The following is a 26,216-nucleotide window of genomic DNA, read 5'->3' on the forward strand; positions in this document are numbered from 1 at the left end:
ATTGCCATTCTTCGGAGCAAAGGACACATCACAAAACAAATGTCTGCTTATTTTTGTAATTAATTGCCAATAATTATCAGTTAACAATTTAATTATCATAAAATTTGTCAGAACTCATGTAAAAAATATCACGAAATGATAATTCCAAGAATAGGTCTCTTGTTTGAAACGATCTCACGAATCTTTATTTGTGAGACGGAACCTTACCGTTATTCACAATAAAAAGTAATACTCTTAGCATAAAAATAAAAAAAATTCATGAATGACTTAAATAAGAGATATGTATCATAAAATACGATCCGTGAGATCGTCTCACATAAATTTTTATATGATCCCAACCATTAAATCATATAAATCAAGATGGTTCGTCTTGTAAATATAAACATATAAAAGATGTTAGATTTCGAAAATATAAAAAAACTTTCGTTAAAAAATGTAAAAAAAAATTATTTATTTGATTTTGTGTATGTGAAATGATTGCAATCATACGAAACGAATGGGTATTAAATTTGTGAAAATTACGTGAACAAATACTTAAATGGCAATTAGTATGTTTTTATTCATATATTTATTCAACTAATATTAATAGTTAATTATCAATTGACTTGTAGTCACTTTTATATTGTGACGATGGAATGGGAAACTTAATGAGCCATATAAAACCTCAGGGCAAAAACTTATGTGAGACGATCTCACGGGTCGAATTTGTGAGACGGATCTCTTATTTGGGTCATTCATGAAAAAGTATAATTTTTTATGCTTAGAGTATTAATTTTTATTGTGAATATGGGTAGGGTTGACCCGTCTCACAGATTAGTATCCGTGAAACGGTCTCACATGAGACCATCTCAAAACTTAGGGGAGTTATATCATTACCCATCATATCTATTATGTGGGATTTTATATAAATTCAATAATTTTGACAACTAATACACGTAACGTAATTCATCAAATCCATCCAAAACAATAAAGTTGTGGATCCGAATCTTATCATATTATAAGAAACACAAGCATATAAATAATAAAACAAATTTTGAACTCAAATCTTATTTATTTTTTGTGAAGTTTTTATATATAAAAGTATAACATTTTAAAAAATTGACCATGGAACGTCTTCTTAAATCAACAAAGAACCCTTATAGATATGGCCTTGCCTTGGAGTTTATCTTATGCCAAAAATTTATGTGAAACAATCTCACGGATCGTATTTTGTGTGATGGATCTTTTATTTGGATTATCTATAAAAAATATTACTTTTTATTGCTAAGAATATTACTTTTTATTGTGAATATCGGTAAGATTGACCCGTCTCACAGATAAAGATTCGTGAGACCGTCTTACAAGAGATCTACTCTTATCTTATTCGCAATTTAGGGGTGGGAAAAAATACCGAAATTTCGATATACCGAGATTACCGTACCGAAAAAATGCCGAGTTTACCGAATTTTCGGTATACCGAAGCTTTCGGTACGGTACGATAACAATATCGAATTTTTCGGTACAATAACGGTATACAATTTGAAAATTTCGGTATATATCGGAATACCGAAAAAATATACAAAAATTTTAAAATATATAATATTTTAAAACAATAAATTTATAAAAAAATTAAATTTCGGAACGGTATCGGTATGAATTTTCTTATACCATAATTTTCGGTACGGTATACGGTATATGATTTTTGATACGGTACGATACGGTATACCACCCCTAATTTGCACATAAAGACAGTGTTAATCTAGAGTTTATCATCTACTCATCGAAAAGTAAAAATGATCAGAATTTAATCTTCAATAAACATGATGCCATTTATATGAATATTAGATATGGTAATGAAATTCATAATCCGAACTCCAACCATGCCACTGGTTTCACGCTTGATACATTGGAAGTCAGTAAACAAAAGGGACATTACATTGTTATAGTCTTAAGATTAAACCTCGCGGCTCTTACACAGGCGAAGGCAAGCTGACCAAAAGTCGACCATTCACCACGCTGCAAAATGGAAAGGGGTTTAAGCTTCGTCAGACAACATATACAATATAAATGCACAAAACCCTGAACAAATTATGAGTAAATCTCATGTGAGACCGTCTCACGGATCTTAATCTGTGAGACATGTCAACCCTACCCATATTCACAATAAAAAATAATTTAGCATAAATGATCCAAATAAGAGATATGTCTCACAAATACGACCCGTGAGACCGTTTCACACAAGTTTTTGCCACAAATTATTTAGATTTAACTGAATTAACCGATATTTCCTCTTATAAGTATGTTGGTTTCACTAGTTAGAGGATCAAATGTTTACTCCAAGACAAGAGCAAAGCCTCGTATCCAATAGAAATCGAGCAAAGAGTTGTGATCCGATAGCCCAAACATGTATGTGCAAGGTGAAGGGAGGTTTACCTCTTGACGTAGTAGTAACAGAAATCTGCCAAGATAAAAGTCTGAACAACTTCTGCTAACAGCACCATAGGAACCCAAGCATACGCTGCGCCAACCAGGAACAAATACTTTCCAGCAGAATCATACACCTAAATGGACATTGATAGAGAAAACATGGCCCCGACAAATCGAAATTAATCAATGAGTTGATGTACCTATCTTGTGTCATAAAACTGTTCCAATAGATGTTTCACCGAATGATTGTCGAATGGATTATTAGACAAAAAACGGCACTGAAACGCCAAACATAAAGTACCTGAATGATCCAATGAGCACATCCGAAAAATCTTGAAACCCCAAGGGCGAAAACATAATGGGCCGTAAATGGTTCGATCATCTGAATTGAAGTTGAGTAAAGCAAGAGATAACATTAGTGTCTATCACTCGGTATGATCTGTTAATAGATAATGAACTAGAGGGTATAATAATCTAAACCTTGGTGTTCTGTATCATCCGAAGTTGCGGCAAAACTGATACTGATTCCAAATACACTGCAAATGCCCAAAGCATTCGAGCAACACGTACATGTTGGGTATAAGGATGGATGAGGATGGCAAGAATTGCAGCTGGCGCCACCTATTAAAGAGGTGTAGAAAGTACAAGTATTTTAATGAATCCAATTTACAGTTAAGCTCTCTAACTAGTCTAATGCAGCACCGTGAACGGATTTAAACTCTTTGCAGGCACCATTTTTCTTATTAAGACAACTATGAGCATGCATGAAAAAAAATGGCTAAAAAATAGAGCTGAAAAAAACTTCATTTACCACATAATATAAGGGCATGCTGTCCAGCTTGGAAACATATGTTGATTTTAACTTGAATCTTATCATGTAGATAACCCACAAAGTTGATAAGAGAGTTGAAAAATCAAGAAGAGTGTGAATGTCACCCTCCATAATATAGCTACAGCATAATCTGGCCGTCAAGAATATTGCTGTGAGCTCTTGAGACTTCAGAGAAATGCCTAATGCGTGCGAAAGAAGCAATATATTATATTACAATAAAGATTTCAAAAAAATAACTGGTCAATACACGTGACAGTGGGCGTAATTTTCTGTAGAATGTACAGGTATTTATCACTCAATAATTCATGCAAAAGAATTTCCAATTAATCTTCAATGATCCTCGGAAGAGTTAATTGAGTTTGAAGTGAATCCAGTGCCAGCCTGAAGGTTTCAAACTCAATGGAAGGGTGCAATCGAATCAAATCACAAGTTTTTGAGTAAACTTGAAATTATTAAAACGAGTACGATACGAAATAAAAGCAGCAAACTAAACCTGATCCACAAAATTTAAGAAATATGGCTTGATGTTTGGAATTATGAATAGGTTATGTCCAATCAAACACCATTGTATTTAATGGTGACAAATAACCAGAAGTCCAAAAAACCTTATGCTTAAACGTAACCAACGATTAACATTGCTGTTGTTGTTTAGAAAAATATTATGGTCACGGCCGATGAAAAATATCATAAACTAAATCTTAAAGCACAATGCTTCTCGTATGCCTCCTCAGCTGGCTAAACCTTTGAGTTGACATTATGGAATTCTCAAAAACTTGATTTTAAGGGAATATGCTATTTGGGTATACAATAAATTCTATCCGAATTGAAGAACAAGGAAATTACAAGATCGCGAGCATTCACCCCAAAGAATTGAATAGGTAATATTGAGCGTGCAGCAAGAAGAGAAACAGAGGAAAGGTGAAATCTCAGACGGAAGTGAGACTCATTTCATATTCATTAGTTATCAGTTGAAAAGTAAAAATGCAATGGCATTATATATTAACGGACTCACTAACTCACTAACTTGTGATTACACACTGATTATGATGCGTAAATGGAAAACCACTATTTATTATTGTATACTAGTTTATTCCTTTATTGTGATTGTATCAAAAGATTACATGAAATGCTACAAGGATATGGGACTCATTGAGGAATAGTATGTAATATTAGTCAACACACCATGTCCCTCTCTCGAGGGCAAAAAAAGGAATTAGCCTTCTTTCTCGTTTTACAAGTCTTTCGAATATCACAAGACATTAAAACTCAACAGATTATAGGAGGATAGATTAGTGAAATTCCAAGAGTTTTAGCACATCCAAACAATAAATGCACTTCAAGGCACATCCCAAAGGCAGCATATGAATCTAGGCCATGACCAGAATCTAAATTTTTGCTGTTTTTGGTTTTGAAAGCAAGAAAAATCAGCTTTCTCGACAATTGATCAATCAAAAAGATTATCGAAATATCTCCCGTGATTCGGTAACATATACAGCTTTAACACAATCTTTCGCAGGAAAAACTCTTCAGTACTTTGTTGTAACAACATTTATCGTTGTAGGTGTTGGTTGTCATAATTTTGCAGCGAATTTTGACAACGCATTCAAACGAGAAGATCCGTTTTCACAAAATCATCTTGTTCTCAACTCTTCTTCTATCATAGTATTTGAGGGCTTAAATCTATAATATTTGTGATTTGCTTTGTTCTCGTATAGTAAGATAGTGTATGTTATCTTTGGAAACAAAGTGAGTGATTGTACATCATAAATATTATAGTGAAATTATTTTCGTCTTGCCCGTTCCGTGTACCTGAAACCAACAAGTGATATCAGAGCCTTAGTGTAAATTTCTTAAAATTCTGAATATGTTCTGTGGTTGTAGCCTAGACTGATCTTCCAATAGAAAATATTTTTTTTGAAAGTTTTTGTTAAGACGAGATTATTTTGTCAAATCTACTAAATTGTTGTAGACATATTTCGGGCAGGTACGAGAGAGCAAAGTTCAGTTTGAGCAATTTTATGTTGTTTAAAATAAAGATACAAGTAGTTTTAAGAAAAGAAAATTGTTTGGCGGCCATTGGAGATAAACCGAGAGAAATGATGAATGATGGAAAGTGGAATGAGATGAATGAGCAGCTCTATAAATAGAGCTCTCTCCTCTCTTTCCAAAATCATCTCGTTCTTAACTATTTTTCTCGCATAGTATTTGAGGGCTTAAATCTATAATATTTGAGTTGTTTTGTTCTCATATAGCAAGAGAGTATGCGTTATATTTGGAAACATAATGCATGTTATGTACAATGAGCAAGTAAGATCGAAGTTGGATTCAAAATCTAGAAAATGTATCTTATTGGTTTATGCTGATAGAGTACAGAAGTTTCTCTTGTGGGATCCTATTGTCCACGAGTTCGGCATCAGCATAGATGTTATCTTCGAGGAAGATAAATTAAAAGGAGACAAAGGCACACTGAATTCAGAAACTGCTATAATTCAGGTGAAAAATAAGACTGTCGAAAATCAAATTTCTTATGAAGCAGTACCAGAGCACGAGGAACAAGAATACGTTGAGTCTGAGGTTTCCAGAGTGAGCAGTCAACTCAAAAGAAAAGACAACCAGGTTGGCTTTCCGATTATGTCATTGGAAGCAATATTACATATTGTCTATTATTAGATGATGGTGAGTCATCCAGTTTCCGTGAGGTTACTCAAAGCTTGGATGACAGTAATGCAAGAATAATTGGAGACATTAGACAAGAATAAAACTTGGGATGTTGTTACTATACCACGAGAGATGAATTCATTGGAAATAGTTGGATCTATAAGATCAAGCGTGGTGACAATAACCAAGTGGAGCGGTATCGTGCTAGATTGGTGGTAAAATATATGCTCAAAAAGAAAGCATTGACTTAATGAGATATTTTCTCCTGTGATTCGGCTTACAACAATCAGAAGAGTGTTCGCATTGTGTGCGGTGTTTGACCTACATCTTGAATAGCTAGATGTGAAAACGGCATTTCTTCATGGAGATCTTGATGAAGAAATCAATATGCTCCAACTAGAATGTTTTGCGGAAAAGTCAAAGAAAACTTGGTTTGCAGGCTGAATTAATCTTTGTACAGTATCAAACACGCAACGAGGTGTTTGTACAATTTGATTGTAATATCATGAACCTTATACATAACAGACTTAGAGCAGATCCTAGTACATATCTCAAGAGGTCTAGTGATGATTATATTATTTTGTTATTATATATGGACGAATGTTGGTAGGAGAACCCAACAAAGATCAGGTCTAAAAATTGAAAGCACAGTTGGGTAGGGAATTTGATATAAAAGACTTAGAACCAGCAAACAAGATTCTAGGGATGCAAGTTCACCGAGACAGAAATAACAGAAAGATTTGGTTTGCCAGGAAAAGCATTTGAAGAAAGTCTTACAACGCTTCAACATACAAGATAGGAAGATAATTTATATCCTTCTTCCTCTTAACTTCAAGTTATTCTCTAATATGTGTCCTAGCAGTGAAGCAAAGAAAACGGAGATGTCTCGAGTACCATATGCATCAGCAATGTGAAGTTTGATATTCATCATGTTCTGTACATCATGTTCTGTACAAGACCGGACATTGCTCAAGCAGTGGGAGTAGTTAGTCGGTATATAGCGAATCCTGGAAGAGAGCATTGGAATACTGTTAAGAGGATCCTTAGATACATTAAGGGTACTTCAAATGCTGCATTATGTTATGGAAGATCGAATTTTACACTCAGAGACTATGTAGAATTAGATTATGAAGGTGATCCTGATGAAAAAAAAATCTACTACTAGTTATGTGTTTACACTCGCAGAAGTAGCAGTAAACTGGGTTTCAAAACTGCAAACAATTGTGGTGTTATCTACAATAGAAGCAGAATATATGACACCTACTCAAGCTTGCAAGGTAGCAATATGGATTAAGAGGTTATTGGAGGAGATATGACACAAACAAAATAATGGTTCTTTGTTTTGTGATAGTCAGGCACATCACAAGGAATCTAAGATTTCTTTCCAGGACTAAACACATTGTAATGCCCGAGATTTAATTTGCTGTTAATCTGCGATTATTGATTTTGAATTGATATGATTATGAAGAATCATTCCGAGACACGAATTGAGGTAGCCTGTGATATCGAATGTGCGAGGACAGAACACCTCGCGCATATGCGCGGCACCGATGCACGCATATGCCCGAGATGGGTAGAGAACCTCGTGCATATGCGCGAAGAGTGTGCGCGCATATACGCGAGCATGTGTACTTGACAATGCCGAGTCCAGAGAAGGTTGCGCATGTGCGTGGAGGTTTTATATATATATATATATATATATAACCTCTTCATTTCCTCAGTAAGAAACCGAAAGTGTCTCAGAAAGAATTTTTCAAAACCATCGTCGCTTGAAATTGTGATTTTGAATAGTCCGACCATCCGATTTTGTATCCGAGTTCAGTACCGGAGTCCTCTCGACATAGTCTTCTACAAGACGTAAGTTTTCTTATGTTTTGATACGATTTGAAAATATGATATTGAAGGAATCGGACATGATTGATATACGGTGTTCTTGATATGTTAGACATCGTATAATCGGAATCGGATTGAAGAACAGATACCGTATGAAATTGTTATTATTTATCAGATTTGATATGATTGAGATTATACCGATTTGGTATCAGATTATGTTTGTTGATTGATTATGAGTTATTGGGATTGGTATATACTGATTTTGTACTACCGATATTTCAAGATTGTGATGTTATGCCGTTGAAACAGAATTAGACTGAGTTCTAATTATATCTGGTATTGATCGACTTCATCAAAGGTATAAATCAATGTTGAACCGGGAGATACGACTCGAGTTAGATTCCACTTGAGTTTCCCAAAACCACATACTTGTTTGTTATTGTTTTAATACCTTGTGTTATTTGAATGTGAATGCTATTTCTATTTATAGAAAAGCAAGTATGAAAATTACAGAAGAAGAAAGGTGAAGAGAGAAATAAAGGTTTTCGATTTTACTTTTCGATCTTGCGATTTGGGTCGTTATTGACAGATTGACCAAATCAGCATGCTTTATTCCGTACAAGATGACATACAGACATGACCAGATGGTAGAGATCTACGTCAGAGAAGTGGTCAGATTTCACGGAGTGCCGAAGTCGATTGTATCAGACCGTGATCCTCGGTTTACTTCGCACTTTTGGCACAGTTTACAGCAGGCTCTAGGTACGAAGTTGCATCTGAGTACCGCATATCATCCTCAGACCGACGGACAGTCAAAGCGGACTATCCAGACACTGGAAGATATACTTGTTTGTTATTGTTTTAATACCTTGTGTTATTTGAATGTGAATGCTATTTCTATTGATTTATAGAAAAGCAGAGAATAGAAGATAGATATCGAGAACGAGTTATTGGCAGAGGTGTCAAGTCTTGGGCAGAGGTGCCTAGACATTGGATGTTTGGTTTATATATATGTTGCTTAGGAGTAGATCGACTTCTATTGCTGAGATTCGATATAATATACCAACGTCCGAGAACCGGGATCCCTAGACTAGACTAGATCAGAATCGAGTCTCCACACACATTGAAGTCCAGTTTCACTTTTTTCGAGAAGCAGTGGAGGAAGAAAATGTGGATATTTAGAATATCCATACAAAGGATAACATAGCTGGTGTTATGACCAAGCCAGTAAACACTGATAAGTTTGAATGATGTAGATTCTCAAGTGACATATCGGAAACATAAGCAGCAGAGAATAACAAAATTGAAAAGATGTGTGGATATGTGTTTAATTCTCAATTAAATCTCCAAGTGGGAGCAATGTCGGCAATAATGGAGTTAGGTGGGAGACAAAATTTATAGGTGTTGGTTGTCATAATTTGTGCAACGAATTTTGGCAACACATTCAAATGAGAAGACGTGTTTTCAGACGCATGCGGAGCTCTACAAATAGATATTTCTCCATTCATTCCAAAATCATCTCGTTCTCAATTCTTCTTCTCACATAGCATTTTCGTGCTTAGTTCTATAATATTTGTGAGGTTTTTTGTTGTCTTGTAGTAAAAGAAGTAAGTGATTGTACATCATAAAATATTATAATATAATTCTTTATATATTGCACGTGTTTTTTACTCTAATAATTTTTACAGATTTTCACGTAAATCTCATTGTCCAATTTAATTCTTTATTATCATATTTATACGTCAAATAGAGCACCTGAGACTACTAACTACGCGAGTAATTCAATCATGAGAACACAACTTTATCAAAAACAAGTTTGGAGCATTTCGGTCAATCCCTTACTTTTCAAACTTCGTTTACAATATCATTTTCGGTAGATGGGGTTATTTTTCAAAAAATATATATAGAAATTGAAGTTTTGTCCGATGTCATTTCTAAATCTGGTCAACTTTAGATAATTAAAAATAATTCCAACTTTTTGGCATATTATCTATAAATATTTATTTGATTTAATATATGTTTTTTTTTTAACGGTTGATTTAATATATGTTAAAACCAACAAAAGAAAACTTCTTGATTGTATTCGCAAAATTCTAATTTCTTACTCTCAGAAAAAACTTCTTGACATCACTCTTTTGAAGAGACAAACTGATTTACCCAAAATATAAATGATTTCTCCCCCCTCACAATTTGCAAAACATGTGGAAAAATATCAAAAGATAAAATGGACAGAAAATCCTCGATCAAGGAAGCGATTAAACCCAAAACAAACCCATGAAAAACAAATTTATAAATCAAAAATTGAAAAGAAATCATTACCTGTGCAAGTCTTCTGATTTGTGAGCTTATAGATCAAGACCAAAACCCCAGCAAAATGGACGGATTCAGCAGCGATGAAGAAATGGTTATGATCTTTAACCAGGCATTTCACCGCCACCAACGCGCAAAGAACGAACGCCACCCCCAGAAACGTCTTCACTTTCGTCGATTGCCGCCGCACCCATGCAAAAAGCTTATTCCACGGCGACGCAGCACTGCTCTTCTTCCCCATCCCCCACAATCAAATCTCCCTGCAGAAAATTAATGGAACTGCGTGTATATTATATATATGAAGACTGGGAAAGAGGGATTTTAGCTAGAGTTGACACGAAATAGAGTGGCATGCAACGGTTGGGTTACGGGGTTTTATTGGTCTGATTTGGACACCCCGCAATCCAGATTACGATATTCCAATAACATACTTTACGGGAAATCATATATATATTTAAAATTATTATTTTACAAGGTATTTAAAATATTTTTATTATTTATGGGAAGAAAAATAAAATTGAGTTCTAAAATATAGGGAGAACATATATTATTCTTATATCAATATGTTTCCTACATATAATTCCATGTATAAATATTTTTAAAAAATTAATTAAATCCCCTAAAAATCACGTAGCCTGTAAAGAAAAATTTGTGTATGTATATAATCAATAGTCCAACCATATTACTGTAACGTATTGTTTACGGACATGATTTCTCCCGTTGATTAGGATTTCTGACATTTATTTTGGGTGTAGGTATTTTGTGAGACAGTCTCACGAATCTTTATCTGTGAGACGGGTCAATCTTATCGATACTCACAAAAAAAAAGTAATACTCTTAGTATTAAAAAGTAATATTTTTTCATGGATGACCCAAATAAAAGATTATTCTCATAAAATACGACATGTGAGACTGTCTCACACAAATTTTTGACTTATTTTGGAGATTAACATTAGTATTGCATGTGATTATCAGAATTTTGGCAGTTACTTAACAATAAAATAAGGACTGGATTGATAAATTTTGTATTATTTGAAATACATTTATCAAATCTTTACCTCCGAATAATAATCTAAAATGTACTAAGAAACATTGAGGGTTCAATTTTTTTTATTTTTATTTTTATGCATAATCAAATATAGATAAATAAATAACATTTAGTTTTGACCTAATTCGTAGAGTAATAAATTTTTTTAAAAAAAAAAATCCAGAGCATCTAGCGTCATTTTCTAAAAGGTAGGCCTGCCAAATATTTGGCTCTAAATTCAGAATCTAAAGGAGAGAAATTAACATGTATATGAGCTAAGGTAGTTGTAGGAAATGAACAAATAAAGCATTAATTAATACATGTAAATTAATTGATACCAACTATTTGGGAAGAATTCTTAACTTTTAACAAGTAAAATTTTCAGATTTAGGTTCAAGTTGGGAACTTTTGCTGAATCTAAAATGGGATTGGTTTCTTCCATTTTCTTATGCGTTGGATGAATGTTTATCGAAATTCAAGAAAATGTGAGACTCCGGTGATTTAATTGAGGTTGAATGAACTCCTAGGGATAGGACTGAAGTACATATGTTCTAGCACTTTGTAGATGAAGATTTTTCCCAGAAATTACATTTTATTTATTAAAAATTATTATTATTTTAACTTTATAAGCCAATAAAATATTATATTTTATTTTTATGCAGTGTAATAAATGATTTAATAAATATAATTTTAAATTTGGTGAGGTTTTGTGATCAGAACTCGAAAAATAAATAGAGTGATGTTAATATTTTGATTTTAAATTATTATTAAGAATAAAAATTTTTTTTTTTAAAATATCCAAAGAAAATAAAAAATATATGGATGAGAAAATAATGAATTAATTAGTGTATATATTGATATATTTTTAATAGAAATGGACCGAGTTTAAAATATTTCTTGATTAAATGTTCATTTAGGTTGAATCGAAGACATTTTTTTTATATATATTTTATAGTTGTACGTAAACTTTAATTCTTGTAATTAATAGAATTATTGAGTATAAAAGCTAAATTTAAGTTACAACTCATTAATAATGTTACCGTAATAAGTAGGGTTACATTAGAGAATATCTAACGTCAAGATCCATAATTTATTTATAAACTTTAATGTTGTTTCGTATTATTTTTTTCAATAATATGGTGCTTGGTTGTTGGAGAAATATCCTCGATAGCGATATTGTGAAACATAATTCATTTGCAAGATTTGCAAGCTTTATTTAAATATTATTATTGAGTATTGTTTTTTCAATGAATGGTTGATTGTTCTTATCCTTTTCCTATGTGGAAACAGATATACTTTTTTCAGAGTGAACTCGATCTGGTGGGTTAGGCTTCAAGTTGCTGAATCTAAAACGAGAGAATGTTTATCAAAATTCAAGAAAATTTGGGACATATGTTCTAAGAGTAATTGTCCAAGCACTTATTAGATGAAGATTACATATTATATTATATGTCATTCGATGACGTTTTTGCCCAGAAATATCCAAACTGCAGGTTTCCTCAGGATCCATATTAACACAAATGATGCCTAGTTTTTGCAGAACAAACCAGGTAGTCGCAGCGCGATAACAACTTCTAATGGAGTTGCCTTAGGCATGGTGATACCCTGGCCTTCAGTCATGTCCACGGGGATGTTTTCTGGTGTCGCAAAATCGAATCCCTGCAGCAGACGAGCAAGGGTCAAGTGCGTCACTTGCATTGCAAAAGTAATCCCCGGGCATGATCTTCTGCCTGAACCAAACGGAACGAACTCAAAATGTTGGCCTGTGAAATCCACTTCAGCATGGCTTGTCAAGAACCTCTCGGGTATAAATTTATCAGGTTCGTCCCAAATTCTTGGATCCCTGTGTAATTTCCACAGGTTCACTAACACACGTGCACCTTTAGGAATCAAGTAGCCATTCACAAGACAGTCCTCCATGGCTTCGTGTGGTACTGACAGTGGCCCTGGTGGATACAACCGCAACGTCTCTTTCACAATAGCTTGGAGGTACACTAAATTTGTGATGTCCGATTCGTCTACCCATCTTTCTTTACCAACTTTTAGGTCTATTTCCTCTTGGGCTCGTTGCATGATTGGCTTGTTGTTTAGTAGAATGGATAAGAGCCATGTCAAGTGAACGGAGGTGGTATCAGAGCCTGCTAAAATGAGATTCTGCAAGATGGATTAAGGCAATTAAATGGTTTAATCTCATAGCAGACAGAATAGATGCATATTTTTACCAGTTATATAAAATCTCTTTTGAGCTAAAGAAGGGGTTCTAAGATTTCCGAGCCCGAGAGTTCTCCCATATCTAGGAAGCATGAAAGTCTCGTAACATTATTAAATTGATTCAGAATCGATATTTTTGTTTTAATTGTATCCTTATTCTGCAGTAATGATGACGCTTTTTGATATGAGGATTTCATTTCTAAGCTATCTACACTACCAAAGTAAGTAATGGGATTTGAACCAACCCAAGAGCTTATGGTTCTTGGGCCTCACCCTTGTCACTATGTCAAGGGATCCTTGCTTTTCGAAAGTGAAATATGTAGGCCTGAGCTCTAGTATGCAACAAAGAGTAAGTTTACCATTACTGTCGCTTTGATTATGGTCTCACGTGTATGCCCATAACTTGTATATCGATCATCAATTTTAGCGAGCATCACATCGATAAAATCTTGTTCTGTATTGCCCGAAGTCCCTTTCATGTGCTCCTCAATCCAGCTTTCGACTACATCACCGACTTCCTTAGAAACTCTCTTCATGGACTTGACGTGTCCTTGAAAATCAAACCATTCCAAAGGTAGAACAGGAATGGCTTCGGAGACTACAAACCGCCCGGATAAATGCATAAACTCCTTAGTGACTTTCCTAAAATATCTTGCTTTCTGAGATTCTGCGCCATCTTTGCTGCCCTCTGCGTATCTTTTTCCTGCAATCATCATAACAATTATGTTCAAAGTTAACTGTTCAATCCAATCACTGATCACCACTTTGCCTGGACTTTCTTGAATTGACTTGTATAGTTCGTTAATGCTAGTGTGTAGTTCGGATACTTGGACGTGTTTCAGTGCCTCAAGTCTCCGTGAAGACAGCACTTCTACCACCACAAGCTTTCGGATTTCGCGCCAATATGGGTTCGCGGGAATGAAGCCAAATGCTGCATAATTGTAGCCAAGGTGCTTACCTGTAGGCGAGAGAGAAGGGCAGATATGATTTGGCTAGGCTACATGATAACCAATAACCAAGAGGTGTAATATTTAGTGTTACAAATTCCATACCTGCATTAGAAATTGGGCGGTTTGCCAATACCCTATCATTGGTGGTGAAGCACTCTTTAACAGCTTCCCAGTTGCTTATCACAACAGCAGGATACACTCCGATTCGGATAGTCAATATCGGACCATATTTATCTGCCAAAGCTCCTAAAACTCTGTATACTGGGCTTTGACCGCTTAATAAAGGAAGGTGGCCTATTAAAGGCCAAGCACCGGCCGCTTGTGGGGGTAAGTTACCCCTTACGTTTGTTTTCCATAGACGGTATAGCAAAAGCAGAGCTAAAAGCCCTGCTGAAACAGTTAGCAGCGGAGAAAGAAAGTTCATTTTGCATATGTTTTCCATGGATGAGAAGCGATGGAGAAGACTGGGATAAAAACCGAGTCCATAACATGCCCCACCATGCGCAGAGCTGGTCACCATTCGGCTTTTGTCTGTGTTCGTTGATGTTTCCCAATTTTGAAATATAAATTGTCGTCTTCTATTTTTTTTTTTCCTAAAATGTTTTTGTGTATATATTCATAGTATGGTCAAATTACACCAAAATAATAATATTATTATATCTATCATTGATTAATAGTTTAAAAAATCAAAACTATTTATTTATTAGATTATACATGCATGCAGGCGACGCATGCAAATTACACTAATTTTAAGTTAAATCTATGATCTAATATTAACAGGTGGGGTTGCTTTGGATAAGCTAAATAATTTCTTTGCAAGATTTGTATACTTTTCAAATTATTGCCCTCGTCAAATATTGATTTTTTTAATGAAATTGTTGATCCATGGAAGTTTCCACGATGGCGACGTTTAGAGACAAATTTTCAATTATGATCTTTCTCAATACAAAAAGTCCATACACGAGGAGGAGATTACTTTTGGCTTGTTAGAATACTTAAGTTCTAGAAAACAGGTTGGCAAAAACTTGTGTGAGCTGGTCTCACGGGTCGTATTTTGTGAGACAGATTTTTTATTTGAGTCATCCATGAAAAATATTATTTTTTATGCTAAAAGTATTATTTTTTATTGTGAATATCGGTAGGATTGACCCGTCTCACAGATAAAGATTTATGATATCGTCTCATAAAGAGACCTACTCAAATAGATATTAGAAGTGAGTGGAAATGTGGTCGAAGAAGAAAAAAATGGTAATTAATGTTTTCCATCAACTAAACCAGCATCTTTTACTATACGTATTTTGAATCCAATTCAGGTTCAAAACAGGAGAGATTAGTTTTTAAATCCCAAACAGTATACTTGTATTTGTGTTTCATCTTGACCCAAAAACTTGTGCATTCACAGAAAAAATGTTTATGCACTCTCTAGGCTTATATATGTTTTTCCGGATAAAATTTGATAGAAAACATTGAAATCTGTAACTAACATAATATTTGAGTACTAACTATTTTATATCTTATACAAAAGATATATATCAGTATTATATTTCTAATATTTTGTACTTATTTTCATCTGAGAAGAGATGTTTCATCAATATCAATACTTGTTATACATGTTTGAGTACTCAAAAATCATATATTAGTATCAGATATGAAAGTTTTTATATTCAAATATCATATATTAATATCATATTTTCACTTTTGCACCGAATTTTATTCAAGAAAACAATTGGGGACTTAGGGAGTACAGAAACATTTTTTGTGTTAATCAGGAACCGCCGAACAAAATTTGGTCGGACAAAAAATAAACACAAGTATAACTATAATATTATTGGAGATTATTGATCATGCATTTACTCCCAAAATTTTGTTTTCGGATGTTTCACAAGCAGCAGGTATATTTTTGTTATATAGTTATTAATAATTTTAATTTGATAAATTAAATCAGCTCAAACTTAATGCATAAATATTCAAGCTCCAGGTCAAATTTTTAAATAAATTAAAATTTGAGTTTAAAATGTATTTATAATTTCAAGCAATGAATTAATGTATTGCAACCATAAGATCGAGTATTGGGAGTTGAATATAATCCTCGAGCAATATCATTACTTCGTTAAAATATACTCTTTATAAACGACTTTTCATCAAACGACGTATGATTTTTCAACTTGTCTAGAATTTAAACGACGACAATTAATGCATAGTCAAGTCGGTGTAAATTTCAAAACGTGTGAATGGATGAGTTTTAGGTAACAGATTTAGAAGCTTCTTGCATATTTATTTATAATTTTATGGCAAAAACTTGTGTGATACGGTCTCACGGGTCGTATTTGTGAGACGGATCTCTTATTGGATCATCCATGAAAAATTATTACTTTTTATTATGAATATCGGTTGGGTTGACCCGTCTAACAGATTAAGATCCGTGAGACGGTCTCACATGAGACTCACTCTAATTTTATTATGTTGTCTATCAATCGTGTTTATTTTATATCAAATATGTGAGTATCACCTCATCAATAAGTACAATATTACCAATTGATGCACTACATAACATAACATAACATAACATATATATATATATATATATATATATATATATATATATATATATATATATATATATATATATATATATATATATATATATATATATGACCTCACTGCGTGCGTATGAAAGAAAGATCAGCTATGAATTAATTGTTCGACAAAATTTGTGTGAGACGGTCTCACGGGTTGTATTCGTGAGACGAATATCTTATTTGGTTATCCATGAAAAAGTATTATTTTTTATGCTAAGAGTATTATTTTTTATTGTGAATATGGATAGGATTGACCCGTCTCACAGATTAAGATCCGTGAGACGGTCTCATATGAGACTCACTCTAATTGTTATTATGATTCAATATCCTACATATTTTTTTTTTTAGAGTTGACTTTAATTCGAATGGAATCTCCATCAAGTCTTAGCAAACTTAAACTCGATTTGAATAATTTTTGTTTAATTAATTTGAGATTTGAGCTAAAAATTGACGAGTATCTTTATTTATACAAGTAATAATTATTTAATATTGAAACCGTAATTTAAGATTATTTTTTTAAAAAAAATATTTTTATAGAAAGTTTAAGATATTCCAGCTACTCGAGTTGTATCCAATCAAACTCTTAACCAAAGTCCAACATTGACCGAGCTTATTTCGAGTGTTGCATCCCACATAATCTAAATTTACTATTAAATATATCACAGTACTTCTTACAACAACGAGTCCAGTTAAACCATTTAGTTTTCCTATTAACATGTTTTAATTACATTGACAAAAATGTTCGTGTTTCATTAAATCAATATAACTAAATAATTAATGTCATTAGAGATTTTTTAAAATCACATAATTAAATAATGATCCGTCGTTAAATACAAAGATCGAAGTTTCGACCGTTTGAAAATGTTCGTACAAGTTTTGTGAAATAACATAGCGTGAGAACACGTCGACATAAACCAAAGAGAAATTTTGGTCGGCCACACGTATGACCTTCTGGAAACTGGAATATAGGTATATAAATGAAAACAGAGTATGCAATAATGCAATCACAAGACTGGACGAAACAATGATCTCCGCGGTTTCATCGTCACAATTTTATTCGCTTCCCATCGGGCCGCGCAGGGCCCTGTCCTCGACCCGAGTCAAGGCATTCTACGCTCCAGCGGCACCGAGAGAGACGCATTACCAATTGCTGGGGATTGCGGAGAATGGAACAGTATTGGAAATCAAAAGAGCCTACAAAGAGCTGGCGAGAAAGTACCATCCGGACGTTTCGGCTCCGGAGAGAAGGGAAGAACACACGAGGAGGTTTATACTGGTGCGCGAAGCCTATCAAACACTTTCGGATCCACAGACTAGAGCTTTGTACGATCATAACTTTGCCACACGAGATGACAAGGTACCAGTTTTTTGCATGATCCTGAACAATTTTGTTGGGTATAAATGTATAATAATTTTGTCTGAACAATCGAAATGTGATTTTTAGGTCGCTATACGCTTTAAAATATTTGAGTTATGTCATTGACACAAATTATAGTTTTTTGATAAAACAACAAATGTTTGGTCTTACAATTGTCATCAGAGTCAAAGTCACGAATTCGATTCTCATTAATTACAATTAGTATAGCTATTAAGAGGAAGATAGAACAATCGAAATGTTGTGCTTAGACTCTTCTATATTGTTTGATTTATGTTATTTATTTAATGAAAACAGAGAATGGAGGAAAGAGGATGGTGGAGAAGAAGATGGCAATCTCAGCTTGATGAGCTTCAGAGAAGAAACACGTACAAGGATTCCACGAGAATGTCTCGGGTTGCTCCACCAATGCAGGAAACGTAACTTTGAATATTTGTACATAATTGATGGATGATATCAGGTCACACTAGTATTTTGTTAGAAAATCGGATTTAGTGATTTTATCTTATAAAAGTCAGCTAATTTAAATTATTTCATACTTCATGCAACGGTTCTAGAGTAAGTTTCTTGTGAGACGGTCTCATGAATCTTTATCTGTGAGACTGGTCAATCCTATCGATATTCACAATAAAAAGTAATACTGTTAGCATAAAAAATAATACATTTTCATGGATGACCCAAATAAGAGATATGTCTCACAAAATATGATCGGTGAGATCGTCTCACACAAGTTTTTACCATAATTTAGATATCCATTCAATTTTATCGGACTTTCTCCCCTTTTTTACAGACCATTATATCCTAGTTCATTTGTAAAAATTGATTAATTATTTTAAGTACAAGCTAAAGAAATTTAATTAGATATTGGTGTCTTATATTTCACTAAATTATTTATAATTATGTAATTCATTCAAAATATTCAAAATGGTTAAAATTTCACTAATCAAGTAGCTAGTTATTTAATCAAATAATATAAAAATATTTATATATGTCAAAATGTGATATAAAACAAAATTTCACGCTTTTATGCACAAAACGGGGTTTAGAAAATATATTTCTTAATTAATACAAGATGGCCTGTGATGACTGATGCGAGTCTAGACCAAATTGACAGTACCATGTTTATTTATTATATTATATTATACCTTATTAGTTATACACCATAAATGGTTAAATAAACTTGATTTTGATTTTTTATGTTAAAGATGAACAAAGTGTTAGAATCAACTGTTTATCATTAGAATAAAAGTTTAATATGTTACTTAAGACACAACTTTTTTTTCTTATAATCATGACAGCGTAAAATGCACTTATTTGAATGTTAATATGTCGGACTACAGACCTATGAGCTCAGAGAAGGCCGATATATATTTGTTGGTACTGTCACATATCAAAAAGAGATCAATCTTATAATTTTTTTATCGTCAGTCGTATCCCCAACAAAAATAATATTATCCGTTAAAATTTGATCCATCTAAATAACCAGATCAAAACGTATGAAATTCTCACATAAACAATATAATAGAATTAGTTAGTTAGATATATATTGATAATATTATAATTATAAAAATATTTTAATTTAAAATAGTTCATTAAAAAATTATAAAAATTAATAAGAGAAATTTAAAAAAAATTAATAAGAGAAATTTAAATAAAATAAAACTAAAAAATCACAATGAGACCATGTTTTTCTGTTTAATTCTTAATAATAAAATGTAAGGGATATTATTTGTGTAATTTAAGATTTATATTTGATCGGAAATTCACCTTGGCGAAGTGGCGTCAATCCTGTTGGGCGTATACGATGGCTGCAAATTTCTGGACTTCATCGCACTTGTACGTCTCAATTTGCGGGCGTTTGAATACTTGTTTCTTGATTTTACTACTTATTTTTACGTTCAACTTCCTTCTTTACCTGTTTGTGAAAATTAGCAAACAGATTCTTGACCCAGAAGAGGTTGATGTAGTGCATCCGCAGGATAAGGAGAGGGGTATAACGCTTGATGACTTCAAGCTCATCAAGTTGCATATGGCCAACTGTAATGCTCGCCTTTCAATTTCTCTCACGGGTTTTCATATTTCTGAATAACGCGATAAATATGACAAGTGTGAAGGTTCCCACTTTGCAATGTAATCTTACTTTCATTTGATTTTTGATAAATGGGTACTGGTTATTAATCTGAATCCTCAAAATAATGACTATATTTTAGTGTTTCAGCTATTTTCAATTCAACTTCTTGAGTGTATTCCGGGAATTGTTTCATTTCATTCCTTTCCTTTTCCTTTTCCTTCCATCATATGTTTGAGGTCTTTGTTCTTCTCTCTCTTTTTCATCATTGGACGGGTTGAATAAGTGAATTTTTTGTGCTGCATTTGATTTGGCATGTGATAGGAGTGTGACATAACCTTGTTCCCAGTGTCATGGTTATGTGGAAATGTTTCTTTTTATTTGATCCTCTTAATATAATAGCAGTTTTTTGACATTTATCATTGTTTTCTTTGTCGGGTCAGATATTACAAGATTGGCGCAGAATGTGAAAGTACGGCAAAGGTCTTTTTGTGTTCTGTATTCCTGCTTCTCTTTTGCTATATTTCAATCTTTAGTTCTTGAAAACTTGATTACTATAATCTGTTGTATGGTCAGTACATAGTGGCAACTTCCATTGGATTGAACAATTTTATGAAATATTTTTCTATACGACTTGGTACATCTCTTAGTTGCTTATGTCAGCATCGCTCTTTTCTAAGACCTGGAAAGAACGCAATTTTCTAGAGTGAATGTCTTGAAGTTATCAACATACTTCGAACAAGTCCATTTATTAATTCCTTGACCAAAGTTTTGACTTTATATCGAGCAAATGTATTTATCCAGAATAAGCCCTGTGAGTAGTACAAACAGTGGTGTATATTGCTCAAGAAGTCGATTGTTGGCATGTCCTTTCTATGGGAGAGGTGGTGAAAATATGATGTCCTTAGACAACTTCAAGGAAATACAATGAAATTAAAGAGATTATTTTAGTTGGTCCTGATTAGGGCCTCATTGTTTTACCTCTTGATTTGTTCCCTACACACAAAAAGAGAGGTGCCTCTAGCTGATTTAATGTCTCTGAGTGAATCTGTGTTCTTACTTTGATACCTGACATTCTCCTTTTATGAAGTTTGTAAGGAATAGGAATGCAAATTTAGTTACTTATTCTTTCTGAGTATTAGACAAGCATAATTCAGTTTCCCCCAAGAAAATCCATCTCGTTGTGACGACCTTTAGTTTTTGCTTGAGCTATCAAAGTTTTTCTTTCCTATTGTAAAATGCAACGAATTATTATACTTTAAGTTGTGAGTTTTCCCTTTTGGATGACTTCAAGTTCTTGACGGATTCATGGGCGATATTTTTCTAAAATTTCTAGTGGGCTTAGCCTTCCTATAAGCATTGAGATAAGATTTAATGCGACTAAGATGTTTATGTTGAATCTGATTATGAAGAAACTGGGTTGAGTAACCCTCGACATCTAAGGATTTAAAATATTGTGAAGCACTTGCCCATAAGCAATTGAGTATTTAATATGGAATGGAGTATTAGTGAAAAAATTATGGATTCAAAATCCTGGGGGACTTGATGTTATTTTAGAATGCCTCTCTAATTCCTACAACTGCACCCATTTCATGTATTCTAGGTTTTGAAAAATGCTTGTTTTTAGTTGGGTTTATAATCATGCATATAGCAAGTACTCATGGGTTACAGAGTTTTTTTATATGACAATAGTCCAGAAAAACAGTAATGAGACAAGAATATACTGGATGCGCATTTTTAAGAGTAAATCAACGACCCCAAGACATCTATATATTCTTGATTAGATTGGTCGCCCTTGGTATTATGTTTTTCATGGAAAATCTCTCACAAAATCTGTACATGATACATTACTTGTAACATTTACATAGGCGCAAGCTTCGAGTCAGTGAAAGCTTTTTGTTACAATTAGCTTGGTATTCGTATCCAACCATATGAAAGACAAGTCGTCACTGGTATAGCTGGTTTATACTTGATGATATCTCTAAACTAATGAACCTAAGTGGATGAATGAATTCCGATGAATGCACATTTATTTCTGCTTTTTCATCAGTTGTAAAGACCCCTCACATGTTAATTAACTCTTCAGGGTTGTTGCTACTGCCATCACATATATGAGACGTGTGTATGTCAGGTATGCTTTATTTCTGCATGTTTGCAATCATGAAATTCCCTTTCAATATCTTAACCAGAAGACGATGCTAACATCTCATCGTGTACGAGGAAATGAAGATTTTCAGAGTCATAACTAAATGAATGTAATGTAATAGGGTAACTGGAATCGAAACTGTAGTGTTGCTTATTTGAAATTGCCCAAGTTAAAATGAAGATTTTTAGTCTCAATTCTAGATCCTCACTTGCTGTTGAGCACAATGTGACAGTTCATCTTGAGCTTGTGTGGTCATTACTGTTTCCTTCTATTACTGCAATGAAGTTGCTCCGAAAAAATGAAAATGCGACAGTTTTCTACTTCAGTGCAATCTTCAGGCATGTGAGAATCATTAAATGTTTAGCTTCTGAATTATATGGTATTATCAACTTCATGCATTAAAATGGTGTATCAAAGCTCCTGTCATTCAGCAATTAGGTGTTATGTAACCATGATTCTCGGGGACGAGTTCTTAGCATCATCAATTAATTTGTTGTCAGGAGAAGTATGGCTGAATATGATCCTCGTTTGGTTGCTCCGACATGTTTGTACTTGGCATCAAAAGCTGAAGAAAGTACAGTGCAGGCCAGACTACTTGTATTTTACATCAAGAAATTATGTGAGTACATCATATTTACTATCATTAGGTTCTTTTGTGTTTCTGTTGTATGTGTCTTGCATGATCAGTGGCAAGAGCCACCACCCTTTCACATTTGCAGATACCGATGAGAAGTATCGGTATGAAATAAAAGAGATTCTGGAAATGGAAATGAAAATTCTGGAAGCCCTCAATTATTACTTAATTGTTTTCCATCCTTATCGGGCACTGTCTCAGTAAGTGTATCTCAATTAAAGGTTATATATCTAATTATTCAATTGTTGTGGTTGACTATTCCTGTAAGTGCATGTGACATCTCATGTTATACCAATTCACTTAAGGCTTTGCAGCTGATTTGCGTGTGGTTGTTTATCACGTAACTTCTTGTTCCTCTTCAGATAATTAAAATCTTTTCAAAATCCCAATGATTAATGTTGCTAATGTAACTTTGCTAATTTTCAGATATCTTCAGGATGCTGGCATGAATGATGCCACCCAATTAACTTGGTAAGTTATCACTTGGATTTATTGTTCACTGTTTATTGCTCAAGACATAAATATCAACTCTCAGCCTCTGTTGCCTTTTATAAATCCATTAAGAGCATGTTTCGCTCTCTATATGCATGTCTTTTAAATCTTTCCATGTTTTACTGTTCAAAGTCGTCATTATCAGTGCATTGGATCCGTTATTTCTTCTCGAGGTGCCTAGTTTTCCTTTTCATATGATGATCATCGAATGATGGATGAAGACTTTGATTTGACTGTGCGGCATTTTGTAGGGGCCTTGTTAATGACACTTATAAGATGGATTTGATTCTTATACATCCTCCTCATACTATTGCATTAGCCTGCATATACATTGCGAGTGTCCAAAAGGATAAAGAAAACACAGCCTGGTTTGAAGAGCTTCAGGTTGATATGAATGTGGTGAGTACCCTTGAAAATTTCATCCTAATGCTATTGCAACCTTGCCTTATTATTTGATGATGATGATACTTTAGTTCTATTATATTCACTAAGTTTTAACTTGATAAGTTGGAACAAACTGTCTAGAAAAATTGATTTACCGGGAAAAAATGCACCTGTATCATGTACTTTTTGGGCCAGGGGAACGAAAACGTGGACAGGCAAACAAATCTTTATCAAACCTTGTTCCTAGCGAATTGTGAAAATGCTCGATAAAGTTGAATCATTATAGTGCCAAGCGAATTGTGACGATGCTCGTTGAAGTTGAGTCATTAGAGTTCAAGTTCGCTAGTTTATTTTCCATACATTAGTCAAATTTACATCCAAGACACGATTATTTATTTCCAACTCCGGTTGTGATGATTAAGTCAATTTTATTCAATGGTTTCCGTAATGCAACAGGTGAAAAACATTGCGATGGAGATATTAGATTTCTACGATAGCCACAAACTGATCACAGATGACAGAGTCAATGCGGCCATGAACAAGCTAGCCTCCAAATAATGGCACGCTTCGTGTGATTAGTCGTGTTTTTGAAGTTCCAGTATTAAGCTGCAGTCGCCGAGGTTCTTGCAACAGTAAGTAAGCTGCTCAATGTGGATTTCCGTTGTACCTTTTTATCTAACTACAAATGAATGGGAAGTCGAGCCACTTAGCCTATGACTATATGTTGGATTTTATTGGAGGAATTCCGAGAAAATAATGAAAATGTTGGGAAACACCTGTTGTTAGGGTGAATCATTTCTTTTTATTTTATTACCATCACTATATTTTTTTTATCTTGTAAAATTGGAATTTTAATGGGTTCGCTTCGCGATAAAATGGTATACAGAGAGCAATAATCGTTGAACTCTAACAAATAAGCATAATGGATCTAAAAAAATTGTCCAAGCTTGCCAAATTTTTTTTAAAAAAATTCATGATTCTATGAAAATTTTCATCTCATCTCCAGAGTTTGTCCTCCGAGATCACGAAGTGGCGTAGTTGATCTCCTATGTTTGGTACAAATATTATTTTTTTATCAATCCTGTATGTATTTTTTTCTCGAATATATAGTTCACTTTTATGTCGAATGATATTTTTTTTATTGATATTAGTATTTCACTCGTGCAATCTACATATTGTATTTCGTATAAGACTTGAAATACAAGTCACTGTTTTTTTTAATAAATTAAATAAAAATAGAATAAAAACTTTGTAAGTAAATTATACTTTTTCTAATTATTTTCTTAATACTTATTTTATTTAGGACGAAGAACTTCTTTCTCATTTTTCTTGCTTATCCATCTAATTACCTCTTGTATAATATAACTTCAAATTCAAAAGAAACAACCAACCAATTTTTATTATTATTATTATTGAAATTTAAGTGAAATATCCATGTTTGGGTTCGAATAATAATCCAAAAACAACTATTTATTTTAAATATGTTCACATAAAAAATAATATTTTGATAAAAATGTGACAACTCACATCACATTAGCAAATAGCGCAATCAATGGGTCTAAACGACATATTTTCAAAAGTTAAAGTCGGCAAACCATCTGGTTATTTCAGGAGGCCTACGACAAGGTTGTCCGCTGTGACTGTCCCCATATTTATTCTTATTATGTTCCCAGGGACTTTCTTCGATGTTGAAAAATCAGACAGCTTTAGGGGGATTGAAAGGTGTGAGGTGTGCTCGAATGCTCTTGCAATCAGGCATCTTTTCTTTGCAGATGATACATTGCTATTTGGATAAACAGATTTGCATACATGTCATACTATCCGGGAAGTGTTACAGAATTATGAAGATGCTTCGAGACAAGTAATTAATGTACAAAAATCCAGCATTACTTTCAGTCCCAATTCGAGTAACGCAATGAAAGATCAAGTCTTTTCTGTTTTAAACATGCATCGGAATGAGTCCTATGAAGTTTACTTGGGTCTTCCTGCTTTCACTGGAAGAAATAAACAACGGATATTCGATGACATTAGGGAGAAAGTGTGGCAAAAACTTCAGGGTTGGAAGAGTAAAATGTTTCCAGTTGGGGGAAGGGAGGTGTTGATTAAGGCAGTGGCCCTGGCCTGGCCCAGGCTATCCCTCTTATACCATGAGCATTTTCAGATTACCGATGGCACGTGTCACGGTCAATGATAGTGAATTTCTGGTGGGGTGCTAAAGGTGTGTATACGGTACGTTCGGGTTATTATTTAGCAACGAAGATAGATGAATCAAGTTGCAATGGATTGATTTGTGGGTTCAGTACAGGTCTTC

The 26,216-nt window shown here is 33.7% G+C and overlaps 4 protein-coding genes across 5 annotated transcripts; 2 read left to right on the forward strand and 2 right to left on the reverse strand.

The window, feature by feature from the left end:
- Positions 1 to 1,728: 1,728 nt before the first annotated feature.
- Positions 1,729 to 10,422, reverse strand: LOC140822421 (uncharacterized). The gene is made up of 6 exons (XM_073183190.1): positions 10,049 to 10,422; positions 3,218 to 3,417; positions 2,887 to 3,027; positions 2,708 to 2,788; positions 2,413 to 2,540; positions 1,729 to 1,995 (listed from the first exon to the last, which is right to left on the reverse strand). The coding sequence occupies exons 1-6, from the start codon at positions 10,278 to 10,280 to the stop codon at positions 1,950 to 1,952; spliced, it is 828 nt and encodes a 275-aa protein (XP_073039291.1). The 5' UTR covers positions 10,281 to 10,422; the 3' UTR covers positions 1,729 to 1,949.
- Positions 10,423 to 12,407: 1,985 nt separating this feature from the next.
- LOC140822418 (nicotine N-demethylase CYP82E3-like) lies at positions 12,408 to 14,769 on the reverse strand. Its single transcript, XM_073183186.1, has 3 exons — positions 14,330 to 14,769; positions 13,637 to 14,235; positions 12,408 to 13,220 (listed from the first exon to the last, which is right to left on the reverse strand). Exons 1-3 carry the CDS (start codon positions 14,745 to 14,747, stop codon positions 12,594 to 12,596), a joined length of 1,644 nt encoding a protein of 547 aa, XP_073039287.1. The 5' UTR covers positions 14,748 to 14,769; the 3' UTR covers positions 12,408 to 12,593.
- Positions 14,770 to 17,790: 3,021 nt separating this feature from the next.
- LOC140822410 (chaperone protein dnaJ 20, chloroplastic-like) lies at positions 17,791 to 18,855 on the forward strand. The gene is made up of 2 exons (XM_073183176.1): positions 17,791 to 18,163; positions 18,479 to 18,855. Exons 1-2 carry the CDS (start codon positions 17,831 to 17,833, stop codon positions 18,602 to 18,604), a joined length of 459 nt encoding a protein of 152 aa, XP_073039277.1. The 5' UTR covers positions 17,791 to 17,830; the 3' UTR covers positions 18,605 to 18,855.
- A 1,048-nt stretch (positions 18,856 to 19,903) lies between these two features.
- On the forward strand, positions 19,904 to 24,729 carry LOC140822417 (cyclin-C1-2-like). Of its 2 annotated transcripts, XM_073183184.1 has the most exons (9): positions 19,904 to 20,017; positions 20,114 to 20,220; positions 20,693 to 20,732; positions 22,336 to 22,380; positions 22,896 to 23,014; positions 23,115 to 23,229; positions 23,456 to 23,500; positions 23,773 to 23,920; positions 24,362 to 24,729. In XM_073183184.1, exons 1-9 carry the CDS (start codon positions 19,986 to 19,988, stop codon positions 24,461 to 24,463), a joined length of 753 nt encoding a protein of 250 aa, XP_073039285.1. In that variant the 5' UTR covers positions 19,904 to 19,985; the 3' UTR covers positions 24,464 to 24,729. The 2 variants fall into 2 exon arrangements, with proteins under 2 accessions (XP_073039285.1, XP_073039286.1); XM_073183185.1 differs by lacking the exon at positions 19,904 to 20,017 and having other exon boundaries at positions 20,111 to 20,220; positions 20,693 to 20,721.
- Positions 24,730 to 26,216: the final 1,487 nt, after the last annotated feature.

The sequence above is a fragment of the Primulina eburnea genome, unplaced genomic scaffold (assembly GCF_022965805.1).
Source record: "Primulina eburnea isolate SZY01 unplaced genomic scaffold, ASM2296580v1 ctg813_ERROPOS5677299, whole genome shotgun sequence".
Classification (NCBI taxonomy): domain Eukaryota; kingdom Viridiplantae; phylum Streptophyta; class Magnoliopsida; order Lamiales; family Gesneriaceae; genus Primulina; species Primulina eburnea.

Excerpts from the sequence above, each read along its gene's own strand:
- LOC140822410 (XM_073183176.1), top strand. The coding sequence starts at position 17,831 with ATGATCTCCGCGGTTTCATCGTCACAATTTTATTCGCTTCCCATCGGG. Across the intron at positions 18,164-18,478 it reads TTGCCACACGAGATGACAAG|AGAATGGAGGAAAGAGGATG; the intron begins GTACCAGTTTTT and ends TAATGAAAACAG.
- LOC140822421 (XM_073183190.1), bottom strand. The coding sequence starts at position 10,280 with ATGGGGAAGAAGAGCAGTGCTGCGTCGCCGTGGAATAAGCTTTTTGCA. Across the intron at positions 2,541-2,707 it reads GTGCTCATTGGATCATTCAG|GTGTATGATTCTGCTGGAAA; the intron begins GTACTTTATGTT and ends ATGTCCATTTAG. Across the intron at positions 1,996-2,412 it reads TGTTACTACTACGTCAAGAG|CGTGGTGAATGGTCGACTTT; the intron begins GTAAACCTCCCT and ends TCCATTTTGCAG.
- LOC140822418 (XM_073183186.1), bottom strand. The coding sequence starts at position 14,747 with ATGGTGACCAGCTCTGCGCATGGTGGGGCATGTTATGGACTCGGTTTT. Across the intron at positions 14,236-14,329 it reads CCGCCCAATTTCTAATGCAG|GTAAGCACCTTGGCTACAAT; the intron begins GTATGGAATTTG and ends TCTCGCCTACAG. Across the intron at positions 13,221-13,636 it reads TAATCAAAGCGACAGTAATG|AATCTCATTTTAGCAGGCTC; the intron begins GTAAACTTACTC and ends TCCATCTTGCAG.
- LOC140822417 (XM_073183184.1), top strand. The coding sequence starts at position 19,986 with ATGGCTGCAAATTTCTGGACTTCATCGCACTT. Across the intron at positions 20,018-20,113 it reads TTCTGGACTTCATCGCACTT|CAAACAGATTCTTGACCCAG; the intron begins GTACGTCTCAAT and ends TGTGAAAATTAG. Across the intron at positions 20,733-22,335 it reads AATGTGAAAGTACGGCAAAG|GGTTGTTGCTACTGCCATCA; the intron begins GTCTTTTTGTGT and ends TTAACTCTTCAG.